The 26,361-nt window shown below is 44.0% G+C and overlaps 1 protein-coding gene across 1 annotated transcript in view; it reads right to left on the bottom strand.

Moving 5' to 3' along the window:
• Positions 1 to 22,274, bottom strand: part of LOC149328383 (organic cation transporter protein-like) — a 38,480-nt gene extending 16,206 nt beyond the window's left edge. The window contains exons 1-4 of the mRNA XM_089558980.1: positions 22,265 to 22,274; positions 4,265 to 4,433; positions 3,512 to 3,748; positions 577 to 791 (exon numbers count right to left, since the gene is read on the bottom strand). Of these exons, the coding sequence (XP_089415106.1) occupies positions 577 to 791; positions 3,512 to 3,748; positions 4,265 to 4,433; positions 22,265 to 22,274 (631 nt within the window). The remainder of the gene's footprint in view (positions 1 to 576; positions 792 to 3,511; positions 3,749 to 4,264; positions 4,434 to 22,264) is intronic.
• Between the last annotated feature and the right edge of the window lie 4,087 nt (positions 22,275 to 26,361).

Raw genomic sequence — 26,361 nt, 5'->3', positions numbered from 1 at the left:
TTAGCAAAATGATCATAAGTGAATATGCTGTGACGACGGTTATCGGGAAAGGAGCACTAAAATAAAAAAGCAACAAAAAAGCCGCAAACAGACGCTGAACGCGTAAGTGCGCACAAAGATAGCTTACAAGATAGCGTCTTTGATAGGATTTTAGAATCAAAACTTTGCATGGGGCTGTAGACTGTAGATTTATTAATGCAAAATGCGAATAAGGGCGAAAAGTTACTCGTTAATGGAGACATGCGTCACACTTGACGTTCATGCCTGAAACAAAACCATTGGAGAAAACTTTCCTCTAGACGTGTTCTCAACTATATATACGAGTGAGCTGTGCAACGCTTTATAGAAGCCGCCGCAAAAATAACAGATTTTCATGACCAATAAAGCGCTTTTATTTAGCATGACTGCGACAACGTGGTCGAAGAGCCTGCTTGTTATGGGCGCTGAATCTTGCTTAGCGTTTTGTTCCCATACACGTCGTTTCAGATGATTGCTTGGATAACCGCGCTTCCTCCCGTGTGCGGTATTTCACAAGTATGCAGACGGTAGAAACATGCAAACGTATGTGGAGCTTACCTTGTGGCAGGGCCGAGGCAAGGATCGCCATAACGCCGACAAGGAGCAGCAGTGTAGCCTCAGACCTCTTGCGGCGGCAGTAGCGCACAACTGGCAAGCTCACAAGGCCCCCGGGGACTTCGCCGGCTGCCGAAAGGGCAAAATTCACGAAAGGACTGCCGCCCAGGCCCACTGAAGACAGCGTTGTGGTGAACAGAAGAAGGCTGTTGCAAAACCTGCGCATCAAGCATCGCTCAAGAATCCGTAAAGAAGAGGTGCTGGAATATATTACTTATTGCCTTAGCATTGCTACATCTGCAAGTAAAATGCATTGGCCATTGCGTTCGGCTGAATTTGATTAATCGTTTCTAGACTAAGAACGAGTGAACGACAAAATGGTATACTTTTCGCTTTTCTCTAAAAATTGCAGGTTGGAAGCAATCAAACTTTTTCGCTGCTGGCTCATTCCGCAACTTTTTGTATAAACTCTCTTAATATACAGTTTCATCGATTGGTAAACAAAAACACTGCGTTCGCTTTGATTTCTGAGATTTTGTGTACTAGACGCCGAAAGACCAGTCGTAGTCCAGCTGTTCCGGCGTTAAGGAAGAATACCAAGTCGCTTTTAAGGTACGCATTTTTCTTTCGTGTAGATAAATACGTGGTCCTTAACTGATGACTGCCTTCTTGCAACAATTGTCCCATTCTCGTTTTAGTTACACGAATAGTCGTGGTAAGCAGAGCGCTGCTTTTTGTCCCTCTGGCACTAGAAACTCAATGTGTTACCAAACTGTCATTAAAATCGAACTCATATGAGCCGTCAACTTTAAAAATGATAAAAAAAGCAAGAACATGCACGGCACAAGAAGAAGAAACAGAATCCACGGTGCCATCTTGTATGGCTGTCTACGACAGCTCTATTAGCGACTCTCCGCGACAAAAACGGGTCACCGTACGGTGCTCACAATATTAAGATGAAGGGCGAACTTACGGGGCATACACCTTAAAAAATGGTTACCTTCTATTAGCAATAGCCTTTTTAAGTATTGCTAGCCCTGTAAATACGGAAGCATCTGTGTATCATACGATGTGAAAGCACGTTAAAAAGCCTCAGATGGTGTGAATTAGTTCCGATCCTTTCACTAAGGCGTCAGTCACATTACGCAAAAACCCGTCCCGGTGGCTCAATGGTTATGGCGGTCGGCTGCTGGCCCGAAAGACGTGGGTTCGATCAAGGCCGCGGAGGCTGAATATCGATAGAGGCGAAATTCTAGAGGCCCGTGTACTGTGAGATGTCACTGCACGTTAGAGAACCCCAGGTGGTCGAATTTTTCGGAGCCCTCCGCTACAGCGTCCCTAATAGACTGAGTCGCCTTGACGTTAAACCCCAATAAAATAAGCCAAACACCACGTAAAAGATTCGGAACCTTAAAAACCAGGCACCACCACTGGTCATTAATGAAAGCGAAACAGTTACATTGTCGCTTCTTTTGCGCCGTGTTTTGCGTGGTTATTTTTTAGATATCGTAAAGGACACACAGTCTCCTGTTTTTGTTAGGCATTCTTTACTTCGCTCGTTTTCAAGGCCACTCCTCTGTTTTGTTTCTCTGTATTTGCAGTAACCAGACACTGCGGTCACTAGAGCACTTTACATTCCGAGGTAGACGCGACAAACCGTTGTTTATCCGTGGTGTGCAAAAATGGTGGTATACCGGCACCCACTGACAATAATCTCGTAATTGATACTTAGTATTGATTGATTTATACTCTTTTTTATTTTGTAATTTTTAAGGCGGAAGCCTGTAATGCCGCATCGTTGTAAGCAGAAGTTGTCGACAGAAACCTCACGCTTTTCAATTGGTCGAAACGGTCGTGACGTCAGAGTGCGCGAATTTCAAACGGGGCCAATTGTACTTTGGCTACTAACCATGCAACCAATTAAAGGGATCGTGTGGTGATGCTCCAAGTAAGTGGGACTGAGTTTAGTTAATTGCTTAATTAACGAATTAGCCTAATTAACCTTTCTAGTCAGACCAGATAAATAAATAAAACCGAGTAAGAAATTGGCCGAGCTCGGGGATCGAACCCCGGTCTCCGGAGTGCGAGTCGAGCAAGCTACCGCTCCGCCATGCCAGCTCGATGGTTTGGAATGAACGAAGGCGCGTCTAGTGAATACGGTGTCTTCGTTCACTCTCATCTTCCTCCCTTCCCGTTACGGCGAGGTTTAGGTGTCCACCGAGATATGAGAGACTGATAAATTTCCTTTCCTCAAAAACCAATTTACCGACGAGCAAGGCGTAGAGCCGAACGGGCGATGGCGTTCAATGGACTCCCTGGCAGCGTTGCAAGACGCTGTCGCGTTCCATCTGAGAGGCGAAGCTTAACGTCTTAACCACACATCAGTGACACAAGCAGCAACACCGCACTTAAGCCTTTCGCCTCACCGCACTTTAGGTGAACAAAGTGCCCCCTGATTTCTACATACATGAGAAGATGGTTTGATTTTGCGATTAGCCATAACTGCAGCTGATCATTGTCCACAAATGCACAGTGCAAGAGCTATGACTGTAGTAAACACAAATAAAGAGCCGGGTGTTCGCTCAAATTGGACTCGGTGTATGAGATGGTTTCTATAACCAGTAAGCAGTAACTACAGTAAGCAGGTAAAGAGCAGGTCAACAGCTCCAATTCTGCGCTTACTTGTTTCATTCGAGATGGGCAAAAGAGGTAATTAGGTAGTTAAAAAATGGTAACACTACCGCAGTGGCCCCCCAGCAGAGGTAAGCTCCTTGCAGACAATCGCCAGGCTGGCCTGTGCGGAGTGCGCATTCAAGAAGTCGAACTTTTATCGCTGTTCCCCGCCAATGAAATGTTCTCGCTCAGTAAGCAAAGCTCAGCATATAGCCTAAATCGTGAAGTATCTGCTGCTTCACAGTGGCATATGTTTTGCTCTCACCAGAGTACAGACAGGCAGATGGCGTTACGAAGGAGCCTTTTGTGTTTCAGGATCAAAATGGGATTCGTTGAAGTGAGCTGGACGTCGGTCTTGCATTTTTCGATGAGCTGGTCCATGGTGGATTCTATGTCCGGTGGTGGTAGTCGACCGTTAATGCGCAAAATTCTTAAAATGGCCGTCCTCGCCTCTGCCTCTCGGTGAGTGGTGATGAGCCAGCGCGGCGACTCTTGCACGATGCTGCGGCAGTGAAGCGTTTGTGTTGAAGACAAACAGCACTAACACAATTGCAGCGAATGTTGAGTAAACATGACACCATAGTGGTATTTCTCCATTGAAGGTCATAATTTTTTGTCTGCGTCGTGTACTATGATTCGGGAAAATGATTAGAGTTTAAACGATTATGAACAGTGGCTATTACCAAAACAAGAAGAGAAGGTTTACAGCAAAGAATCGCCAGTATGTCTGAATTTTTTTAAAACGTCCATTTGTGATATGGCTAAGACGGTTAGCTGATACAGACCACTGATAGAAACCCGGGGGTGTAAAAATGGATGAAACGAATTGTGCAGTTGTGTTTCAAAGCATTTTTATTACTTTAGCACGCCGGTACTGTTCAGCGAAGTTAATGCTTCTCTTAACACTACACACACTACTGAGCAAATACATATTCAGCCATTCCAGCATACATTTCAAGAAGCAAGGAACGAATTTATCACAGCAACGGACCGAACGATAAAAGTGACTGCTACTCACAAAAAGAAAGGCACGAGTATGAGACCGCTCAGACCGGACACGAGCTGCAAATACTTCCAGTTCCCCAGAGCATAGGCTAGTCCCGGAAGCAGCAGTGTGGGCAGGGTGAAGCCAAGAGTGAAGCCCACGTTTAGCAGGGTGCGGTGCCGCGGCTGCACGATCTCTGTGACTGCGCACGTGATAGCAGGAATGGCCAAAATGCGAGTGCAGTTTGTAGGACCTCATAAAGGCTCTATTTTTTTATTTTCACTTCTGCAGCAGGCAAAACAAAGATTAATAAAACGTTTTTTTGTACTTTGGAGCTTCTCTTCGAGAGGGTAATTGAGGGAGCGGAGGAACGGTTCTGTTGAGGTGAGTTGACATTTAGTTTGGACGTCGATCTCTTTTACCAAATGAAGCAATAACTTCAACACAATCACTGTGACAGGCATTTATGAAGTTGCTATCAGCACGTGCACAAACAGCGCAAATAGGAGACCGAACAAAGAAAGGAACTACAAAAAGCAGGTGCGGTGATCGTTTGAACATTTGTTTAATTTTTGAGAGGAAAGATAGTAAATATCACTTTATAAAAGCTACAACATGCGTACAACACTACGTTCTGCGCACGCCGACATTGCCTAATTTGTAACGGAAACGAAACAGAGCAAAATTTTGAAATGCTGCTCCTCAACTATCATAGCGACTCCAAAAATGGTAAAGAAAACATATTACGATGTAGGCTGACAAATTCCAGCGAAACGCATGTAGTCCGGTGGATTTTCCATCCCATATGCGTCTACATGTGTCGTGCTTTGAAAATGAGGTGTATCCATTGCACAAATTGCGAAAATTGCTAAAGCTAACTGTGGTCGGATAAAAACCTGGCAAAAATCCGCTGTCCTGGAGATTAATAGAATGGCTCGAATGTTGCCACAAAAAAGACCATTGTTCGAAGGTACATAATTATACTTTTAATTTCACCCTGTGCTCTTTTAAAATGTGTTCTTTCATTTTTTTTTAACAAACATTATTTCCTGCATCACACTTTGTCAGCCCCGTGCTTTCTTTTGTTCTTTATTATCATGAGTTAGCGACTTACTGCTCTTGTAACAATACAGCGCTCTAAGATTGCACGGCAAACACCTTTACTCAGTAGTATGCCATTTGAGAGTTTGGTCACCTACGTCAAACGTTGTACTCTGCGTCGTGTGTATTGAATGTTAAGTGCATTGCTTACCTACTTTTGCAAGTCAATTGCTTTTTGAAGCAATGGCCACCAAATAGCCAATTACGCTGTCCGTTTTGATATTAGGCCGCAATAACGCACCAAAGAAAATAACCCTTCTATTTTTGCAAACAGATATTTATCCAGTTTTAGAAAACACCCGCTCAACTGTTACGCAAGCTGACGCTTCTACGTGAGGATTTGCCTTCATCGGGGCATGTACTACAGAAAGTGTTCATCTGGAAACATTGCGCATTAGACAACGTTTCGCTTGCTAAGCTCGTTCAGCTGAATATTTTTCATCTTGTGCATTCTCAATAGCCTATATTGCCGGCCCTCTGTTAACAGTGTTTGAAATTAAGGCTGATTGGTTGTTATCGCCCATATAAGGTGGAGAGATATGGTGTGAAGAGTAACTGGAGGCTGACGAGTAGAAACTAGAGGTGTCATAACAGCGTAATTATTAGCATCTACCCAGCGCAGTCATACGTCTACGTACGAAAGCTATAAAGCTTACACGCATATATTATGGGATATTCCTTTACCTGCAAAGGTTTTGAAAGATGTATAGCTTTCTATTGTAGCCGTATGGTTGCGCTTTGGTGGATGCTGATGCGTTAGTACTCTCCATTAGAAACTTGCTTCACCTTGGGAGATTGCGCTAAACACTGCACTACCTGAAGACGTTATGTGTATAAGCTGGTGTCTTACAATCTTTTTTACATGCAGGCGTACTGGAAGTTTTTACTTGAAAACAAAAAGCCGTAATTTAATGTGGCAGAAATCACAAGCCGCGTTTTAAGGGCATCAGTGCGGACCGCAGTAGGGGACATCAGTGCGTATAAAAAAAACTGAGCCAGTCATATCAGCACAATACCTCATAGTTAGAAACTGAATACCGGACAGTTAAGCATCTCAGCTGTCTGTCAGAAAAATTGCTTTCACGATATGGCGATAGACACCTTTTGAGCATCAGTATTGAACTAGTGACTACGCGGTGTTTTCAATATCCGTACTATGAAGAACAATGTTTGTTTAGTATTAAGTGGTTGCCAGCGAATAAGCGAATTTTGGTTATTAAGTGTTAGGCAGCGTTGGTCTGGTGTCTTGTTTTCTTTTGAAATGCTGGCGCCTCCGGAAGGACTGAGCTTTGTTGTCACCATAACGCGGGGTGTAAAAGCCAATGTATACGGCTCCTACCATCTTCTGTCGTCTTTCTTGTGCTTTGTTATATTTAGTCTACACAATGCATTGGGAACGTACTGAAACGTTATATTTCTATAAAAGCGAATGAAAGAACTCTCTCCCAACGGTGCTTCGGCGCAGCACTCATAAATAATAGTGATAGGCGCTCACGCACCGTAATGGCTGTCCAGTGAGCAATTTTTTGCTTGTCGTAAGAAATGCGGAACTTTTAAATGCTGCCGAGGAATTCTCGCTCATATTATTTCTGGTTTGTTCAAAATTGTCAGCTTTTGACGCAGAACGCTCACGATAATAGCTCCTCAATGAACGTTGGCATCAAGATGCCAGGAACAGCGATCTGGCAGAGAAATGGCTTCCTGATGCGAAGTCCTTTCTTTAGGACACGCCACCTAAACGCAGCAAATTTTCAGACGTAGTTACGAACACTATGGATGTTTTTACTTAGAATACAGGGTTAATTTTCTTGGGATATGTGGTGACCAACTTTCGCAGAGCGACTGTCCTCGTGACATACAATAGAAATCGGCATTTTTTGTAAGTTACAGATATCATTAACTCCGTTTAACTAATGGACGATAAAGAACAAATATGAAAGGAACATCGCTGCTCTGTAATAATTTATTCACCTGTAGAATTAACCGTGCTGTCATTAAAAAAGGGTCTAGAAAATGCTAATAAACATGGGATTGAATTTATTTCAAACGAAATCTATTTTTCATGCAAAGTGAACGAAAAATGAGCAGTGCATGCCCATATGAACAGCTGTAAGCATACCTCTACAAAACAGATGTATTTTATGCGTAGCATGTTGCAGTCACTCAGTTCAGCCCTTGGGCGCGGCCGGGCAGCCACCAAACCACGTGACGTGACGTCACGTCGTTTGGTGACGTCACGTCACGTGGTGACATGACGTCACCAAACCACGTAAAAAAGAAGAAAAAAGAATAGAAAAAAGAAATAAAAGGAAAAAAAAGGACGGCTGAGCATGGCGGCGGTTGCCACCGCCCCTTTTCAAAGGGGGCGCTCCTATCCATCCATCCATCCTTCCATCCATCCAAACGTCATGGAGGAAAAGCTGCTGAGAAAATCGAGTGCCGCCAAGCAATACCTCGCGCAAAAAGACCACGCAATATGCAACGCATTCTTGGCTTAACCAAGCTAACCTGGGCATTCTTTTTTACTGTATTTCTGTAGCCTTTATAACCCGTCACCCTCATCTTCGTTGCTCTGCGAGAGCAATCAAGAACGCTTTGGAAAAGTCTCAGTAATGCCTCTCCGTTCTTATCCTGTCTGAGATTATTGGCAGCAGTTAATGCAGATTAACCTACTGTATTTTGTCACATATCATTTGAGCGTGGTCAAAAATGGCTGCATTTGTACCCTATGTCTCCAGAATTTTCTTACTCCCGTAATCACTGGCGAGCTTTTTTTAATAGTTGGCATCAGATGGCAGAATAATATGCCTAAATTCAGCGCGGTCCTATTAGCCTCCTGCCAACAACCATTCCTGCCTTCGACTGTCTTCGCCACAATTTTTTTATGAGAATAATTACCAATAAACTTTGGCAAACAGGCATGCAATTCTGCAGATGTCATTTGACGGCAGTTTAGTAGATTTGTGAGCATGATTTTTGTAGCTTGTAGCTTGTACACATTTACTTTTTTGCTGGATGTACATGATGCGGGCTGTTTCGGGAAACGTGATGGAAATTAAAAAAAAAGAAAGATAGGTTTGTGCGGTACCGTCGCGCGCTCCCGACTATACTGTTACCAACAGACGATCATAAAAACCTAGGATGGACACTGATTCTTTTGGGCTGACTTGCGCCGACAAAAAGATGAACAACATGGTAACCGCAGTGACAAAAGGGTGCTCAGCTTCTGTGCAAGAACGGACTAAATGGAGCCCTCAGTCGCGCTCCATTCGAAAATGAAGAATAACTTTTTAGATAAGGCGCAGGTACAATTGGAACATCGTAGAAATGGTTGCTTATGCCTACAATCTTTCCAGGGAAATTTCGTTGCTTCTTCCGTCACAAAAATAAACAGATAAGGACACGTGCAGGCGACTTCGTGCAAGATAAACAAACAATACAGGAGTGGAATTAGCCGGGCCAGTTTGCTCATGATGCATATATAGATAACAGCGCGACAGATGGGACTGTAAGGAAGCGGCAAAAACACGATCGCTTCTCACGTATCTTGTGTACAGAGCTTCGAAATAGTTCAGCTACTTGAGCATTCTTAGTCTCATGATCATGATCACAGTTGCAGGTATGTAACTGGTCGCTGGCAATGCCAGTACGTGTTTTCGGAACTTGTAGAATTCGACTACACTCAGCGATCTGTGCCCACAAATTTCCGATATCCATCACACCATTGATAAATTGCGTTTTATTTTTGCGGCAGTTCTCATACAAAACTAAACCATTAGTTTTTCTGGTAGTTCATGTTTTCAATATAAAATACAATCAGCATATGATGCGCATTGCTCAGCAACGGTTTTTTTTTATAAGACATTTGCTGCTACACTCCAAAAACGTTTTTTGGCGTGGAAAATAATGAGGAAGGGATGTTTTTTCTTCCTTCGCCTCCTACATGTCTGCCGCGGCAGGCATCATTTCAACATATTATGCGTTGTCAGACCGAAGAAAAGGCGAATTAACTTTTGCTCATCCATTGTTTACTTCTGGATGTCTCGTTTTGTTCACATCTTCATAGTAAATACACTTCTCTGAGAAGCAACGTGAATGTATAAAAAGCACTTTTAAGTTTAAAAAATTATGCCTGCTTTCAGAACAAAACAGGAGAGCACAATATGAACAGGGAGAGCGCCTGCTCTATTACTACCATTTGAGAAGGAAAGTTTTATTGAAATATTGTAGTATTCTTTCAAGATTGATATATTAGCCACAGATTCCTAATCATGAATTCAGAACCTGTTTTTTTGGAACCTAAATGTGCACTGGAGGCGATGGAGATCGAGACGCGCTAATCGGTTTGATTTAAGCAGTGCGCAAGACGCAAGCACCTTCGCGCTTTATTTTGCCAAGAGTTATCTAGCCATGCTGCGCGCGGCATACCGGCCGCGGTGGTCGAATATCGATGAAGGGGAAATTCTAGAGGTCCATGCACTGTGCGATGTCAGCGCGCGTTAAAGAACCCCAGGCGGTCGAAATTTCAGTAGCCCTTGACTACGGCGTCCCTCATAGCCTGAGTTGCGTCGGAACGTTATACACCGACAAAGCAAACCAAACCAAACGGAATTATTTGTGAATTAAGTGTGAGTTAAATGAATCATTACAGATATAAATCAATTCAGTGTGAAATAAATAGATAAATTGTGGATTAATTGTCTCGAATTATTAAGTGAATTGTGTCACTGAAAAGCATTAATTGGAAATTAAATCTGAATTAATTTACAGTAAGGTGCATTAAGTGTGGTTTAAGGTGAATTACGTGATCCAATTGTCAGACGCGACGTCACTATCGACACAGAGGCAAATAGGAGCAACTAGAGGCCAGGAGGACCAATTAGAGGCGGCGAGGAGGCGTCAATGCCTTCGCATTACTCCATGGCGGTTTCCGCAGTGCCCTCTAACATTTTTGGTGCTTCTTATCAGTCGTTCACTATCGCATGGCTCCACCAATGGTGCATGACTGTTCTTGCTGCGACAGCGGACCGAAGACATGATGAAAGAAAGCCCTCGGCTAGAATGTACTCCAACCATATTGCGATTCCCCCTGCTCCTCTCTCCTAAATGCTGCAGACTGTGAGGTTTCACCTAGTCGCCGTCATCTTCTGTAAGCTGCTACTGTTCAGGGTTATAACCATGCCTCAGCCCGTAGTCGTCATCTTCTGTAAGCTGCTAGTGTTCACGGTTATAACCAGCTCTCAGCCCGTGGCTATAACAGTTCGGTCCAAAATTTCATATTCTGTCCACCTCGACGTTTAGAGAGCATATCCTTTTATGTCAGCAACAGGCTTACCATGTGAGGCCCCGCTCGGCCGCTTATACAAGCTCAGTAACCGATCTATAATATGCAAACCATCTTTTAAAAATGAACTTGCACTTTGGTTTTTTTCTAACCGCCTTATCATTTACTGTTCGTTAGTTTCTTTACTATCCATAGCATTTCTTTTTTCTAATATAGCAACTTTGAGTGCCTTACCAGTTATTACGACGATTTCATAGGAAGTTACTGGTAAATCAATATTTCGGCTAACAAAAAAGCTAAGATAAATTCTGAAGTGATTGATCACCGCTAGGGAGTACCACTTCACATAAAAAAACAAAAGAGATAAATTGCGCGTAGGTTTTATTATTCACCGTAAAAGAAACGAAAAATATGCTGTAAAAAAATAAATTTCACAAAACTGTCGAATCCAAAGGCAGAAAACACAAAAAGTTTGTTATAACTGCATGCCATCTTTTTCTGGTATGCTGCGCAATTAAATGACCTACGAAATTCTACCCTAGCTGGTCGCTGAAGCTGAATTTGCTTTCTTGCTAGTGTTCATGAGGCAGCAGGCCCATAGCTACAAAAGAGAGTCGCCCCATTTTTAATACTTTGAGCTCGAACGCTCGACTCTATTGTTCGAGTTTGGCTATCTGTTCAACTCGGTGGCTTTCCAATCAGGACCACGTTCTTCTTGGGCTTGGCGCAGTTTTCTCATCCACATACGGTGGCCGCCGCGGGGATGGATTCCTTTTGGCAGCTTTTGCCATAGTGTGCAAGTACGATGGCTTCCAATATCGAGAAAAAAATCCACTGTCTGTTTGTTTGAGGCCAGCGAGACGTCCACAAGCACAATATGTAAAAAAAAATATCAACATAGCCGCGACAGCGCCGCTCTTGGGTTTCGAACCCATGGCGGCGCAAACAGATGAGCTTCTCTGTTCACTACACGAGAGCACTCTGCTACCAGAGTAACAGGCCACCACCAGTGTTTAACTGCCACTATACTCTCCGCAGTGCCCACACTGTGGAGACTTAGCTAACCTCTACCATATGGTGTGGGCATGCCAATTTAATCCCTTAGTTGACCCCATTCTCAACCCATCGGAGGAGCAGTGGGAGGCTATTCTGGTCAGCGATGATCCTGACCGTCAGCACTGGCTGGTGGGGAGGGCCAGCGCAGCAGAAGCAGCCAGTGGACTACCGGACTGGACGGCCCACCCACATGTTCTGAGAATACTGAACAAATAAAGATGTTTTTAATCAATCAAACAATCCCGCAGTGTGCACTACACGTCGTCGTCTTCGTCAGCTTCAATTGATACGCAGTGAATCCAGAACACACTGTTATCGTAGTGCCCTATTACACAGCGTTAAGCAGTCCCAAAATTTTATAGTGGGCTACCACTAACGCCCCAAATCACCGATTTAGCCGTCTTTGCCTTAAACCTGAAGGTGGAACCTAAACCTTGAACCGAAAGTGAATGAGACTCGACGCCCTAGCGCACATACTAATACTTCGCTACTGGCCACGTAAGCTAAATCGGCTGTAACTTTTTCATACATTTGGTTTTCGGTCACAACTTTCTGCCGTATATTTCGCTGCAGATCAACCCCCACTATCACCGTGGGATAAACACCCTGGAAATAGCGACGTAGGACAAATACGCTCCTTACGTCCTTTATTAGAACAAAAAATATGCTGAATTATTTTTGTAAATATTTGTGTAAAGTAACTTCACGTAACATCGTTTATGATGAATGAGAACAGCTGCGCCTTTGAGGTTATCAACAGAGGCCACGATACCACTGTGGTCGTGGCCGGAGTTTTAGATGATGACTTATTCCTACGGCATGCCGCACAGCGATGAAAAGAACAGCCGCTGCATGGAGCCTTGTGCTTTGACGTTTCCATCCCCGACCCCCTAACCCGCCAGCGGTCGCCACAGTCACCATTGACGTCTCAGACACAAGGGTCGGAAACGAAATGAATCTTCACAATAAGAAGCCTTGCATCCTGTGACCGTTAGCACGTCACGGACTTGAATCTATGGTTTTTTTATAGTATTGGGGGTCCTGCTCGCGTTCGCGACGTTATATCGAGTATTACTTCATCCGGCATATGTTTTGTACCATGGTTGCGATCGACTGATTAGCACTACTCTTAGGCAAAAACCCATGCGAAATGTGGGACGTTCCGCTGGTGCCAAGCTAGTCCGGAAGGGAAGCCATTTATACGTGAAAACCCAGTAACAAGCTGCTCGCCGCTGACGCTACTAAAGAATAAAATAAATATTTTAATTTTTAGGGTACGAAAAGGTGAATGTGAAACCCGCAATATTGTTTAGGTACGCACAGCGCTCGAAAACTATCAAGGTGAAAGGCTCGTTGAAAGGCTCGATTTTCCGTAATTTCGATACACACAGAAACAGCTAATGACAGTGGAAGCTATTCTGCTTTGTTTAATATGCATTATTCTGAATAGTTTACCGAGAATATTATTCAAAACATGTTAATATTTATTTCGTTAATATATTCTCTAAGATTTTACATGGTGTGTTCATCACGCCAGAATATCTAACAATAAAACCAGTGTTCCATTACAATTACAGATGATTTCTGTAAAATGTTTGACAAAAAGATGGACTACGGTGTAGAAAACTCTTTTCCAATGATACTTTTACCGAATTCAAAGAAGATCTGTTTTTAAAATAATTTTAGAGAATCTTCGATGCCCAGTGGAAAATGTTCGGCCCTCAAAGAAACTGTAGTATTTTATTAATTTCAGTCTGTCTTAATGGACTTGAGTTTCCAGGTTATACCACCGATAACTAAACGTTTTTTAGTGGAGAGCAACCGCCGCTTTGTTTTAGAGCATTTTCAGGATCAAAATTTTTTGCTGATCTGAATTTTAGGTATAAAATATTTACAATTTTCTAATAATATGTTTATCGTGAGAAAATCTATATTCATGCCATTAATGTCCAGGGTCATTATAAGGCAACCATTCATGTGTCTTTACAAAGTTCAGCTCTAGAGGCCTTCTAGAAATCCGCTACATGACATCGAGAACTTCTACAGCAATCAAAAAGAACGTTTTCTAGTTAGATATCAAAACATCTTCGTCCTAATTTGTCAACATTTCACAGAGAAGTGCATGCGATTGTGAAAGCTTCGCGTGCAGTAGATGGGGCATTTAAAAACACGAAACCAAAAGGGTTTTTTTAGAATTTGGACACGAGTTTCAAGTTTTCTTATTCAGATTCACTACGGTGCTGACATACGACTGTGGCTTCTTCATAAAATGTATTCTTCACCGTCTTGCTGCCACACTGCCGCTTGACAGGCCAGCTTTTGTCAATTTCAACTAAGAAATATTTGCCTTGATCCCGATTTTGAGTCTGTATGTGATGCATGAGATCATTCATCAAAACAATTAAAATGATACTCACATCTAGTGTTGTTATAGCAACCTAGAGTTTTGGGATATTTATCTATTGAAAACCAATAATATTCTCTTGGTACGGGCGCATTCAGTAGAGCATTCCTATTGCATTGCAACAACATCTTTGTTCCAGTGATTAATGTTATAATGTTATAATGCGCACAGACTGCCTCAGTATTTTCGCCATTATTGTTTGACATATTTTACTCACAATTTCGCGATCGGAAGAGCAAGAAGGAAAACACTGGAACCGACAAAACGCGTGGAAGAGGTTAGTGCGCAATAGCGACTAAACAGAACACCAAGCGCGCCTCGATTTGCCTGAAATGTTTATTTCTTCTGAACAATTCATGCGTGCCTATTTAAAGAGTAGTGCTCCAGCTTGCTTCGTTGTTGCTTTCGGGGAGGAGCTCCTTGGGAGGGGAGCTAAACGTGTAAGAGGTACTAAATGTGGTCAATGAAAAGTAAATTTTAATTACTTCGTTGGAACGGCCACTTTGATCTCTGCCAATATCGGTGGTTTTTCTGCTCCTCGTCGCTCCGCATGGCATCTTATTCTGCAGGCTGGTGTAGCATTCTTCAGGCGCAAATTACTGTGTGCTCTTTGCATCTATACAATAAAATGAATTGTTCAAAAATAGTATTTGTATATTGTTCACCACAGAGTGGGGCTACCACATCTAGTTTGCTTATCCATGCTGTACCTGCTGTGCCTAGACTATGTGTGAAAAATGTTGCGCTCGCTGCATTTTTATCTGTAGTTACTGCTTTGTTCCTTGTATATATAAAAATAGACTGCACCTAAAGTGGGCATTCCCGACAAAAAATTCACTCCCCTTGTTACACAGTTACGCACCTGCGTTAGTTGGGTACAAAATATTGTCCTCTTTATCATCTTTTAAGAGCTTTACCTCTTACTCATCACGTTTCGAGATTTCGTGGGGTCTGCTACCTTCCTGAGATCACAGCGCCATCTGTGGCAGCAACTAGAAAACAGAACATCTCGCATTGAGCCCAAACTGGGACATTCATGACCCCTATTCTTCTGTCTAAAACTACCACACAACCCAACAATCTCAATTGCTTACATTGCGGTAACATATCAACAGACGAACACATCCTACGGGACTGTAAGGAAAATTCCCCTCCAAAGGACCTTCTACCGGCTTTCTCCCTGGAGGCCTGGCTTAGGCTCCTGAGGGAGCCTGACAAGAACACGCAAGCCAGGCTTGCGGACTGGGTGCAAAAGGTTGCCCTCCGTTAGGGGGCCATTCATCCATCCCCCTTGATCTTTTGTATGAATAAAGTTTCTCCAATCCAATACAGTTGAGACTTGTAGTGCCATCTGCAATAGCATTGTAAAAACAGCCGCCTGCCGCGTGCCAGTGATGACGTCACGGCCCAGTATGGTGGATAGAGGCGAAACTATTTGTATTCCCAATGGGGAACCTCCCTTTAATCTCATTCATATCAATTCTAATAAACCAGACAGCTAACGCCCGTTACTTCAACGGCTTCCAGATGCCGGCGGCCTTTTTTTCTCCGCAAAACGCAGTTCTCCATACAGATGCAGATCTATACTCGAAGTAAGAATGTAAAATAAACTGAAACTTTCGTCGGATTACGAAAATGATCGACCGCACACGGCATTGTTGGGATTATATGTCCAGAATTCATTTTGTTCTTCTGGCGGCTGTAAGCTGTTAACAAAGAACCTATATAATGCCCCTTGAGACGGCAAAATTATTCACCTAAAGTAAACATGTAATTTTGCAAACCACGCCTTCAACCTGAGCCTGCTGGGGTCGGTACAGTTGCCTGATGCGCACTTAATGAAGCGTTTTAAAGAAATCAAAGCTTGCAACCGGCGTTCGGCTGAGATGAGTTAACGAGCTTTTTACCAGAGGTATGCCTAGGTGTGCGGTAAATTCGGAAACTTATGTTCAAAATTTTCCTGTTATACACTTCCATGGCTCCCAACTTTGCCCTACACCTCTTGGCCCTGGAAGGCCACCAAAAAGTCCACCCTTTATGCACCTGTGATGGCTATAAAAACGTTCACACAGATTATCTAAGCTGGCGTGTAGAATGCTGATTAAGCTTTTAAGTTCGCAAGAGGATTCCTGCTGCATTAACACGCATTAAAAACAATGCGTGCAAGCTGGAAAACCGCACCGCCTTTTTTTAGGTGAAAATCCAAGCTATAAATCTTCGCAGAACATTTTTTTGTGCGAAATGCACTACATTCGAAAATTGCCGTCCGCTTTGATTACTCAGATTGAAGGTATATAACTGAAAGGTCCCTATACGATGACCACGGGGAGATGCTAGCTGTATTAATGCAAAAACATTACATGTCCCGTTAGTACAAATGCGACCGTGCGCCGCCCGCTGTCTTACAAAATTCTCGCTGTTTTCCTGTTAACCGTACCGTAGTCACTACTATGTGACAATATTCAGGAAACCACAATGAACGTTTGATGCAGGTGTTCAATGCTGTATCTCAAGCTGCCATGCTAGCGATAGTGCTTTCTGTATTTAATGCAATGAGAAAGCGAGGCTATAAAACCGTGAAAATGTTGAATAATTCATAATGTTTTGTTGCGCACTGTTCGTTGAGCACATGGGGCATTTGTAATAACTTTATTCACACCATGCATACATGATGCCGGAGGCCTGCGCAAAAAGCTGTCCCAATGGCAGCTTGACAAGGTCAAAGGCCCGCGCACTGGCAACATCACACAGTGGTCAGCAAAATGTATAATTAAACACAAAAATTCACACTAGTTATCTTTGAGCAGAGAGAGGGGGAAAAACATAAAAACATAAACATAAAAACATAAAATAAACATAAATAAATAAACATAAACATTTAACGTGTCAGAAAACCGCGTTAGAGGTCAAGAACTACAAGTTACATGCATAGAGATTCCACCATACATCGGTAAAAATATAAATAAAAGTCAGCAATTACAATCAACAAACCAAAAGTTATTACATTGAAACAGATAACCTATACAACACATCATGAGGAAAGAGAGCAACAAGCGTTTATCGCCGGAAGTGAAATTACATCCAGAGAACTAGCGATATTAAGTTTTTTTTTATTACTAAAGTGATCACGAAGTTTCTTAAAAGTAATGTTCTCGGGTTCTATATTGTACTTATGCAGTGCGTTTAACAATCTTGGAAGCCGATTTTTTACCATTTGCAAACCATACGTGGTCCTGCAAGTGTAAAATTGCCATCGCTCAAACTTTCGCGTGTTATGTGTAGGGGAGTGATTGTTTAGGTGTTCTAGGTGGCTGAAAAAACACGTATTATTCTTCACCTCCTTTTTATATTGTTTGCTGAGGCGATAGTCATATGTCTTAGTAACAGGTAATACATTATATGCTGCAAATAAGGGTTCAGAGGGATAGCACATAGGAATGTTTGCAACAGCACGTAGGAACCTTTTCTGCAGAATATGAATTTATGAAGATTTCCTTGTGTTGTACTTGTGTACTTGTGTCTACTTGTGTTGTAGAGGCCCAAACTAAGTGGCAGTAGTTAAGACTTGTACAAAATAAGGCTTTATACAGTAACATAATTACATTACAGGGTAGTATATTTTTGTTTCGGTCCAACTACTTGCAAGAGTTTCTTTGCTAAATAATTGATATGCTCATCCCAACACAAGGTCTCGTGAAAAACAACACCTAATGTTTGAATGCAAGGTACTATTTCAAGTGGGGTTGAATTTAGTAAGACACTTTCATTTATTGCTATGCTTCTCTGTCTGGCGTGAAATAAAAGTGCCTTCGTTTTTTGTACATTTATTTTTAAAAAGTTTTCTTCTGTCCAGTTTTCTAGCTTAGCGAGTATTTCGTTAGCATGAAGAATTACTTCGTGGGTTTCTTTTGACGACAAAAATACACTTTTATTATCTGCGTGATGACCAATATCACTGCTGGAGCTATGCTGACAATATCATTTATGTAGAGATTAAAAACAAAAGGCCCCGAAATACTGCCTTACGGCACGCCACAAGGAACTGCTAGAGGATTTCAGTGAAACCCTTCTATGTCTACTATTTGCTTTCTATTTTTTAAGTATGACTGGATTAGCGAGGCAGCTACGCCCTGAAACCCATACCATTCTAGCTTCTTAAGCAGCAAATCATGATTGATAAGGTCAAATGCCCTTGAAAAGTCTATAAATATGCCTACTATGACGTTTCCTTTTTCAATATGGTCTAAAATATACTCTTCTTGTGCAAGAAGTGCCGATTCAGTGCTAAGGCCTTGACGAAAACCATACTGGCAGTGAACTAATATATTATGTTTCTGGTCTAATTTTGAAAATCGCTTGAGAATGATTTTTTCAAGTGCTTTTGATAGGACAGGTAATATGTAAACTGGTCATTAATTTCCCATATTATTCTTGTCACCTCCAGCCACATGCACTTTACGCCGGGATGTCACCCAGATTTTGCGGGTTGTTCCGAAGAAAAGGCCATCTAGTTTTTACCCATCAGTCAACGTGCTCAGACTCGTACTGCAAAAAAAGCGAGAGTGAGTCGTACAGGAGAAGCCCTGGCAGAAGATTATATTAAGCTAAATCAAGAAGTAATTATTGTAGCAAAAATTAAAATAAAAATATTGGTCATGAAATTAAAAACCACTAAACCCTAATTTAGCGTACTCAAATCCTCCCCGATTGGCTTCTCCTATTTTCATTTTGCACGGAACACAAGCATTTGTCACGACGCCATTTAGAAAAACCGCATAGCTCGCCGAACCGGTAGCCTTTCCTGCTGGTGACCCGCAAGCACGTCGTGAATGCCTCTTTGTGCTTACGTGAATGATGAAAAAAACTATCCCAGGGCCAGTTTGAACAAGTGTTATGTATGAAAACATAAAGACAACAAACGCTGTTTGACATGTCTATAGCGAATGCTCAGAAGTATACTGCTAATACTGAAAGAGCAAGATTAGGTGGGAAGAGATGTAAACACTGTTTGAAAATGTTAAAACGCGTTCATCGCTATGCGTTGAAATGTTCTGCTGGCAAAATAACGAAAGTCACTGTCAAGAGCGTTTTCATCATTACCTGCAACATTTTCCAAAGGAAGGTTCGAGTAACAAGCGCCGCTTGGTCACTGCGGCCACTCTACTTCATGCGGCAACTGACCACCCTCTCTGCGCTGCTCCTGCTCCGATCAACATTGCCCCCTTTAAAAACTCCATCGTGGCGCCTCTGTTTGCTTTAGCTGAACACAATAAACGAAACGGCGGAAAGATACTGTAACCGGGTATACTCTGCCAATCAAGGCGCAAGTAAAATGGGCTGTCCTGCAGACGACGCCATGAAGGACTACAACCAAGACGGCGGCTGGCTACTTTCGGTAAAAGCGCATGCGCAGTAGGCGTTGCGTAATTGATATATTAAAACGTTCGTTGCCAGGACGGGCGGCAGTGCGCGTATGCAAAGTTTTTTTGACGCACAGCTAAAACTGTGTATTTTCGTGGAGTTTCTTCAGGAATTCTTCGCATAATATCTTAGCCTGAGGTTCCCTTGCTTCGAGCGATGCCTAACCGATGTCCCACAAACTGCCACGTTGGTGGCGTTGCTGCGTGCAGGTAGTGCGAATCTTCCACCGGCTCTCTTATTTTTTGCTAGTCCTGACTGAACTTCCACTTTTCGGCACAAAACGGCATGACTAAAATAAAACCGGAACTATATTCCTTTCCAATTACCTCGCAGAACCTGAGGCTTGTTGTACCTACATATTGCCCTACGTTTCACTATCGTGCCACCGCTTTGCCCTTACGCCCATTCTCTTCGTGCTTTTCTTTGTAGTTTTGCCATTTGTGTATTTATACGATGACATATTTGTAGTTTTCCAGTAGAGGTATTGGAGTGCCTAATATCGTAAGCAACTGATCAGCGCAATCATTGAAAATCCTCTTACGAAACTTAATTGTGACAAAAGCCATGCCTAGACTTTCTCCTTTCTATCTAGCCTTCAAAGCAAACCACGCAATATCGCCGCACACATTACACTGGTTATCCGCTTCTCTACAACTTTTCCTCCCATATTTGTACGACAGATTATGAGCTAGATTACTTTCATGTAGCCTTCTTGTAGATTTCAAATCTTGTTGAATTTGACCCACCAGCGCCACCTTAAGAGCTTGAAGGAATCCAGAGGCACCGGCGGGAGAAATGTAACGCGTAATTCAGACCGTCATTGGTTAGAATGGATTCCCTTCGTCAACAAAAAGGGGTCATGAAATCCCGAAATACGATGTGAAATACACCAGTTGGATTTCTTACTTGTGGAAAGAAACTGCTAAAAATTGTTCAAAGCCATGTGCGATGCGATTTTCACCATTTTTATTATTCCCCTTTACAGCAAACCTAACCTTTACGAGAAATGTCACTTCAAACATTCAGAGAGGGAATCTATGGACCAAGAACGGCGTTGCGGTATGCTTCCGTTCACTATAAGCAGCTTTCTGTCTCAACAGTGTACTTATTGCCGTTTGGACAAAACGCTTCATACTCGTCTATACAATCCTGTGAAGGTGTTGTTTTAGCGCCTTTCACCACCCAGATGTGTAATTCGCACTGTATTCCACCTGAAAAAAAAATCAATGAAGTTGCGGTTTGATAACACATGATATGCGGTTTTGAACACAAAGGTCATCAAAGAAGGTGTACGAATAAAATTCTATTTTGAGATTTCCTCTTTGTAGTGCTCATCCTTAACCAACCTGAATGTATTTTCATTAATCGCCATCACCAGCTTGAATAACGAACTATATGCTTTGTTCAGAAATGTTGTCCTGTCTTGTGTGATCCCGAATCTGTTCATCTCATTGCAGGTTAGAAATTGTGTCACACAAAAAACAAGTAGGTCGTAATCATGTGCTCTACACCAGATCAAAATTACTTGAATATTCTTCATCTAAAGGAGATGCCGCTTCCTCTAAGGGGCCGCTGAAGAAGCAGAGAGTTTATAAGGCCTGTTTAATCTTTCCCATCCACCTGAATACCGACATCAGGTTAGAGAAGCTTGTTTGTTTGGTATTGATTCATTCGGAATGGGCCGAAAGAATATTTTCGCCTAGGCTGTGTGCATATTCAAAACAATTCAGCCTATCATGTGCATGGTGCTCGACAAAACCGCAGCATGCTATGGCTTTGCTGACACTGCCACTAAAGGTGGTCGCACCACGCGTGCAGATCACTATGTCACCTCTGTTCACATCTTATTTGATTCTGTCTTTTGCGCTTCCCCTCTTCACCAGCGTGAAGTTGGAGTCCAAAGAATGTTACTCCGGCCGAACTCTCCTCCCTTCCTCGCTTTAAAGATATCCCTCTATCGTTCTTCAGTGTTGCTGAACGTCGCCGAATTTTTTTTTATGCAGCATACGCCCCTGGCAAATAACACTATGCTTCTTCTAGAAAATACACTGAGGCATTATATGAAGAAATCTTTTCAGAAAGTGCAGAAATATAGCCCTCTGTTTAGTCGCGCGCTCTTCATGTATAAAAGTGGCTGAAAAAACTGCGCTTAACTTGTCGTTTTCTGCAGCACTTTGGTAATACGTTCCTTCCCTGAGAACAATGTTTGCATGACCAGCTGGTTGTCCCTCTTATGCACCACTTCACATTAGTTTGTAGCAGAGATGAGAAAACTCCGCTAAAAAACACTAAACACTAAAGAAGGACACACAGAAGAAGACGAGCACAAACCAGCAACTGGTTTATCCGGGGGTTGAACCTCTAAATATATAGAACGTCCGGGCAAGTGCGCCAGGTACACTGATGATAGGCCAAGAAAAACGCGCGCAACCATCATGCCCCAAAGGACAGCATTCAAAAATGCTGTTTCACTATAGTGCGGGCCGACTGCTGCCTCATTGACACAATTATCAACGTTTATATAGAATGCTTCCCAAATTAAACATGGGTTTTCATTAGTATCAGCGTGTAGAACGCAGCAAACAAGGCTAGGGAATGATGTCATTCCGTATCTAGGTGTGCTATTTTGTAATCGTCACTGGAATGTCGTCTTCTTTCCTGCAAGGCAAAGGTCTCTTCCATATGTCATCAATTTTCCCTTTCCTTTGCTTTCCAGCTGCGGCCAACGTATCTCCGCAAACTTCTTAATCTCATCCGTCCACCTTACCTTCTGCCATTCCCTGCTACGCTTGCCTTCTTTTGGAAGCTACTCCGTTAACCTTAAGGATTTGCGTTTATCTTGCCTCCACATTACATTCCCTGCCCAAGCACATTTCTCCTTCTTAATCTCGACTAGAATGTACTTGAGATACGTTTGTTCCCTCACTCACTCTGTCCACGAAAATTCCTGTTGGCATAAAATCAAAAGATAAAAAATATCGGCAAAAATAGAAACTTTTTTCGTTTCCTTAGTTACAGCCCTCATTTCATGATGTCGCACCTCTTTTCCTTAATGAATTACTTGACGTAAAAAATTTTCAAAAAGGCTATAAGTTGATGATCATGATAGTCCGATCGGGAAAAAATTATTTTTATACCTCGCCGAACGTAGCAACTGAAAACGCTGTTATTAGGTATTGAAACCCGCTTCATGATATATGAGTTAATTTTTCTCTTACCTCCTGGTTCGTGTATTGTAAGAACAGCGCATCCCGAATGGTGATCATAGTACTGAAACTGATACTTCCTTTCCTTTAGCGATTTAGTACCATCATCTGAGAATAAGAAAAAAATAGTACATAAATTGCACGACAGACAGGAAGGTTGTGAGTGAAGTCAGGACACCATCCTTCGTACTCTAAGAGCTAAGCATTTCTCTGCTCACCAGGCGCGCAAAGAGGGGTTCAAGTGGAATTCTTTTATTAGCACTTGATAATTTAGTTGCAAATAGCAACAAAAGCAGCTATAAGAACCGAAACCTTAATATATGAAAAAAAGTCATGAAATAGCACTTAGAAATCGCCACAAACACAAAAAGCTGAGTCAAAAAATAGAAAAAAATGTCTTTAGAAGAAAGACTACAGAAATGTTTCCGTTTCTGGTATGAAAAGCCAGGTCGTACACACTAATCACCACTCATCTAGGTACTGCCATCGAGCGGAAACAAATTCGGATAAACAGAACACACCCATGCTCGAGCAGTCCTCTTTACACGCTGCTGCGATTGGTGTACTTTCTCGGTATTCCTTTTCGTGCTCGCGCTGTTTGTCTGAAATTAGTACCTGCTTCTCGGCGCCTAATTTTGCAGCAGCGGATTGAAAGTAGCGTATCGCACATGCCAAAAGCTGCTGACATGAACAAGCGCATAAAAGAATGTGACTTTCTTTGAGGCGTATTGATTTTAGGGAGTAAATACAAACATTGCGCAATGCTTTCGCGTGTACATATTGCCGCACTTAGTTTAGACATCACTCTACAGGCGCCCCCGTGCGATCTGCCTTCGACCTTTGTCGCGCGCCGGACTTCGTCCTCTTCTGCTCGGTGCTAGGGCCTGCCGGCTCCGCTCTGCCCAGTGTGCTCGCCAGGTGCTGTTCTGTCAGGGATAGAACGTTCTACCGGCGTCCGTGACATTTTTGGTGCAGCTGCTGGGTACGATCTATGCACGAAGAGGTCCCAGGAACCTCCAGCGCTCCGTCACACCCCCTGGACACGACACCTGTCCACAAGTCAAGCCGCCTCTTGAAAGGCTTAGCCCCCGAATACAAACCCCTCAACGCGCCATCCCGCAAGATGACCTCTACGGTGGCCAGCCAGACCTTCCAGCAATCTGTGAGTTCGCCACCGCTGCTTCTTCATACGCCTCGTACGCCCGCGTCGTTTCATGGTGACAAGTTTGAGGATGTGGAGGACTGGTTGGACGGGTATTACAGGGTCGCTGAATTTAATCTGTGGGACGAGGACCGCAAGCTTCGGAACGTCTACTTTGCCCACCAGGACGCCACGAGTCCGCCATCCATACCTGGCAAGACTTCCGGCGGCAGTTCCTGGATACGTTGAGCAGCAACGAACGGAGGGAGCGTGCTGAATTGGCCCTGCAATCGAGAGCGCAGCAGCCAAACGAGAGCGTGGCGATGTTCGTGGAGGACAAGACCCGGCTTTTCAACCGCGCTGATCCTTCGATGTCGGAAGCCAAGAAGGTGCGCCATTTGATGCAGGGAGTGAAGGAGCAATTGTTCGCTGGGCTCGTGCGCGATCCCCGGGCTACAGTCGCCGACTTTGCAAAGGAAGCGGCAGGCATGGAGCGCGCCCTGCAACAGCGGTTTGCGCACTACGGCCGTACATCAAACATCACTGCTGTGGAGTGCCACATGCCGAGGCCCGGGGATGAGAACACCTCTCTCCGAGAGCTCATCAGGAGCCGTCACCGGACATAATGACGAACATCCTCCGCTCACCGACGTTTGCATGCGACCCGACCTCCGACCCCACGCCGCGACGACCTTTCGACGCCCAGAGACGCCTTCGCTTGACGCCTCAATTGGACAATCTGAACGACCCTTAAGTCCGACGACTTTTCGACGAACAGAGACGCCTCCGCTTGACGCCCCAACCCGACCGCGAGAACGATCCCCTAGGCCGGCCTCCCCCACACAGCGTTTTTCTGAAGGTGACCAAGCTTCGGCTGAAATCCCGGTCATCGTTGATGGCCGCCGCGTGACTGCTCTCGTAGATACCGGCGCCGAATTCTCCGTCATCAGTCGTGGTCTGGCGCTTGTCCTGAGGCAAGTACTGGCCCCTTGGCCTGGAACGCACATCCGGACAGCTGGAGGCCATCTTGTGACACCGCTTGGCGTCTGCACCGCTAGAATGGAGATTCGTGGTGTCACCTTCACGGCCTGCTTCGCTGTGTTGGCTCATTGCTCGAAGGACCTCATCCTCGGGTTTGATTTTCTTCGGCAACACGGTGCGATAATCAACCTCCGCGAGCTTATCGTGACGTTCTCACCTCAATGTGCCATAGCCGACAGCAGCGAGCCCGACAGGCCTGTTTTTCGCGTGTGTGATGACAATGTCACGCTACCACCCCGCTCCAGTTTGTTTATTACGGTGGAATGCTCCAACCCACGCACGCCGCACGGGGTTGCGGAAGGTAACCTGTCGTTACTGCTGAGTCAACAAGTCTGCGTTGCGCGGGGTGTTACTTCCCTCCGCGGACTGCGAACGCAGCTTTTTGTTACCAAGTTTAGCGCCGAATACCGCCACTTGCAGCAAGCAACAGGCATAGCCTATTTCGATGAAATTAGTGACTCAGTCTCCCACTGCGCCTTGTCCCTCAATGATACCCATGCGTCGACGTCTGACGCCCCCGTTATGACTGACGTGAACCCCGACCTAACCGCCGATCAGAAACACCGCCTCCACATGATCATCGACTCTTTTCGTGACTGCTTTGCGACCACTTCTAAAGTTGGGCAAAGATCGGTCGCTAAACACCGCATTCTAGTGGGGGAAGGCGAGATGCCTATACAACACCACCCCTATCGAGTGTCTGCGAAAGAACGGGAGGTGATTCGGGGGCAGGTTGAGGAAATGCTCCGCGACGAGGTTATCCAGCCGTCAACAAGCCCGTGGGCTTCGCCCGTTGTGCTGGTCGCCAAGAAGGATGGCACTCTCCGATTCTGCGTCGACTATCGTCGCCTCAACAAGATTACTAAAAAGGACGTTTATCCGTTGCCCCGAATTGATGACTCGTTCGATAGCCTGCGTCATGCCCGATACTTTTCCTCTCTTGATCTACGCAGTGGGTACTGGCAGGTCGAAGTCGATGAACGTGACCGTGAAAAGACCGCGTTCATAACCCCCGACGGTTTGTACGAGTTCAAGGTGCTCCCCTTTGGCCTGTGTACCGCTCCTGCCACCTTTCAAAGAATGATGGACACTGTCCTGGTTGGCCTCAAATGGCAGTCGTGTCTCGTCTATCTTGATGATGTGGTTATTTTCGCTGCGACCTACGCAGAACATCTTAAACGCTTGAGTGCAGTATTGACGGCAATCCGATCAGCCGGTCTATCTCTAAAAATCGAAAAATGCCACTTCGCGTACCAACGGCTGAAGTTTTTGGGCCATGTTGCGACACCTGAGGGCGTCAGCCCCGATCCCGACAAGATAGCGCTGTAGCTGCGTTTCCGACTCCCATTGATAAGCGAGCTGTGCGCCGATTTCTTGGCCTCTGCGCATATTACAGACGCTTCGTGCAAGACTTCTCCAAGCTGGGTGAGCCTCTCACACGGCTGAAAAAAGACGATCAGCCTTTCGTCTGGGCAC

The sequence above is a fragment of the Amblyomma mixtum genome, chromosome 9, assembly GCF_055824585.1.
Source record: "Amblyomma mixtum isolate Tamu chromosome 9, ASM5582458v1, whole genome shotgun sequence".
In the NCBI taxonomy this organism is placed as follows: Eukaryota; Metazoa; Arthropoda; class Arachnida; order Ixodida; family Ixodidae; genus Amblyomma; species Amblyomma mixtum.
Note: the sequence above shows the minus strand (reverse complement) of the source record. Positions and strands in the feature narration are given on the sequence as shown.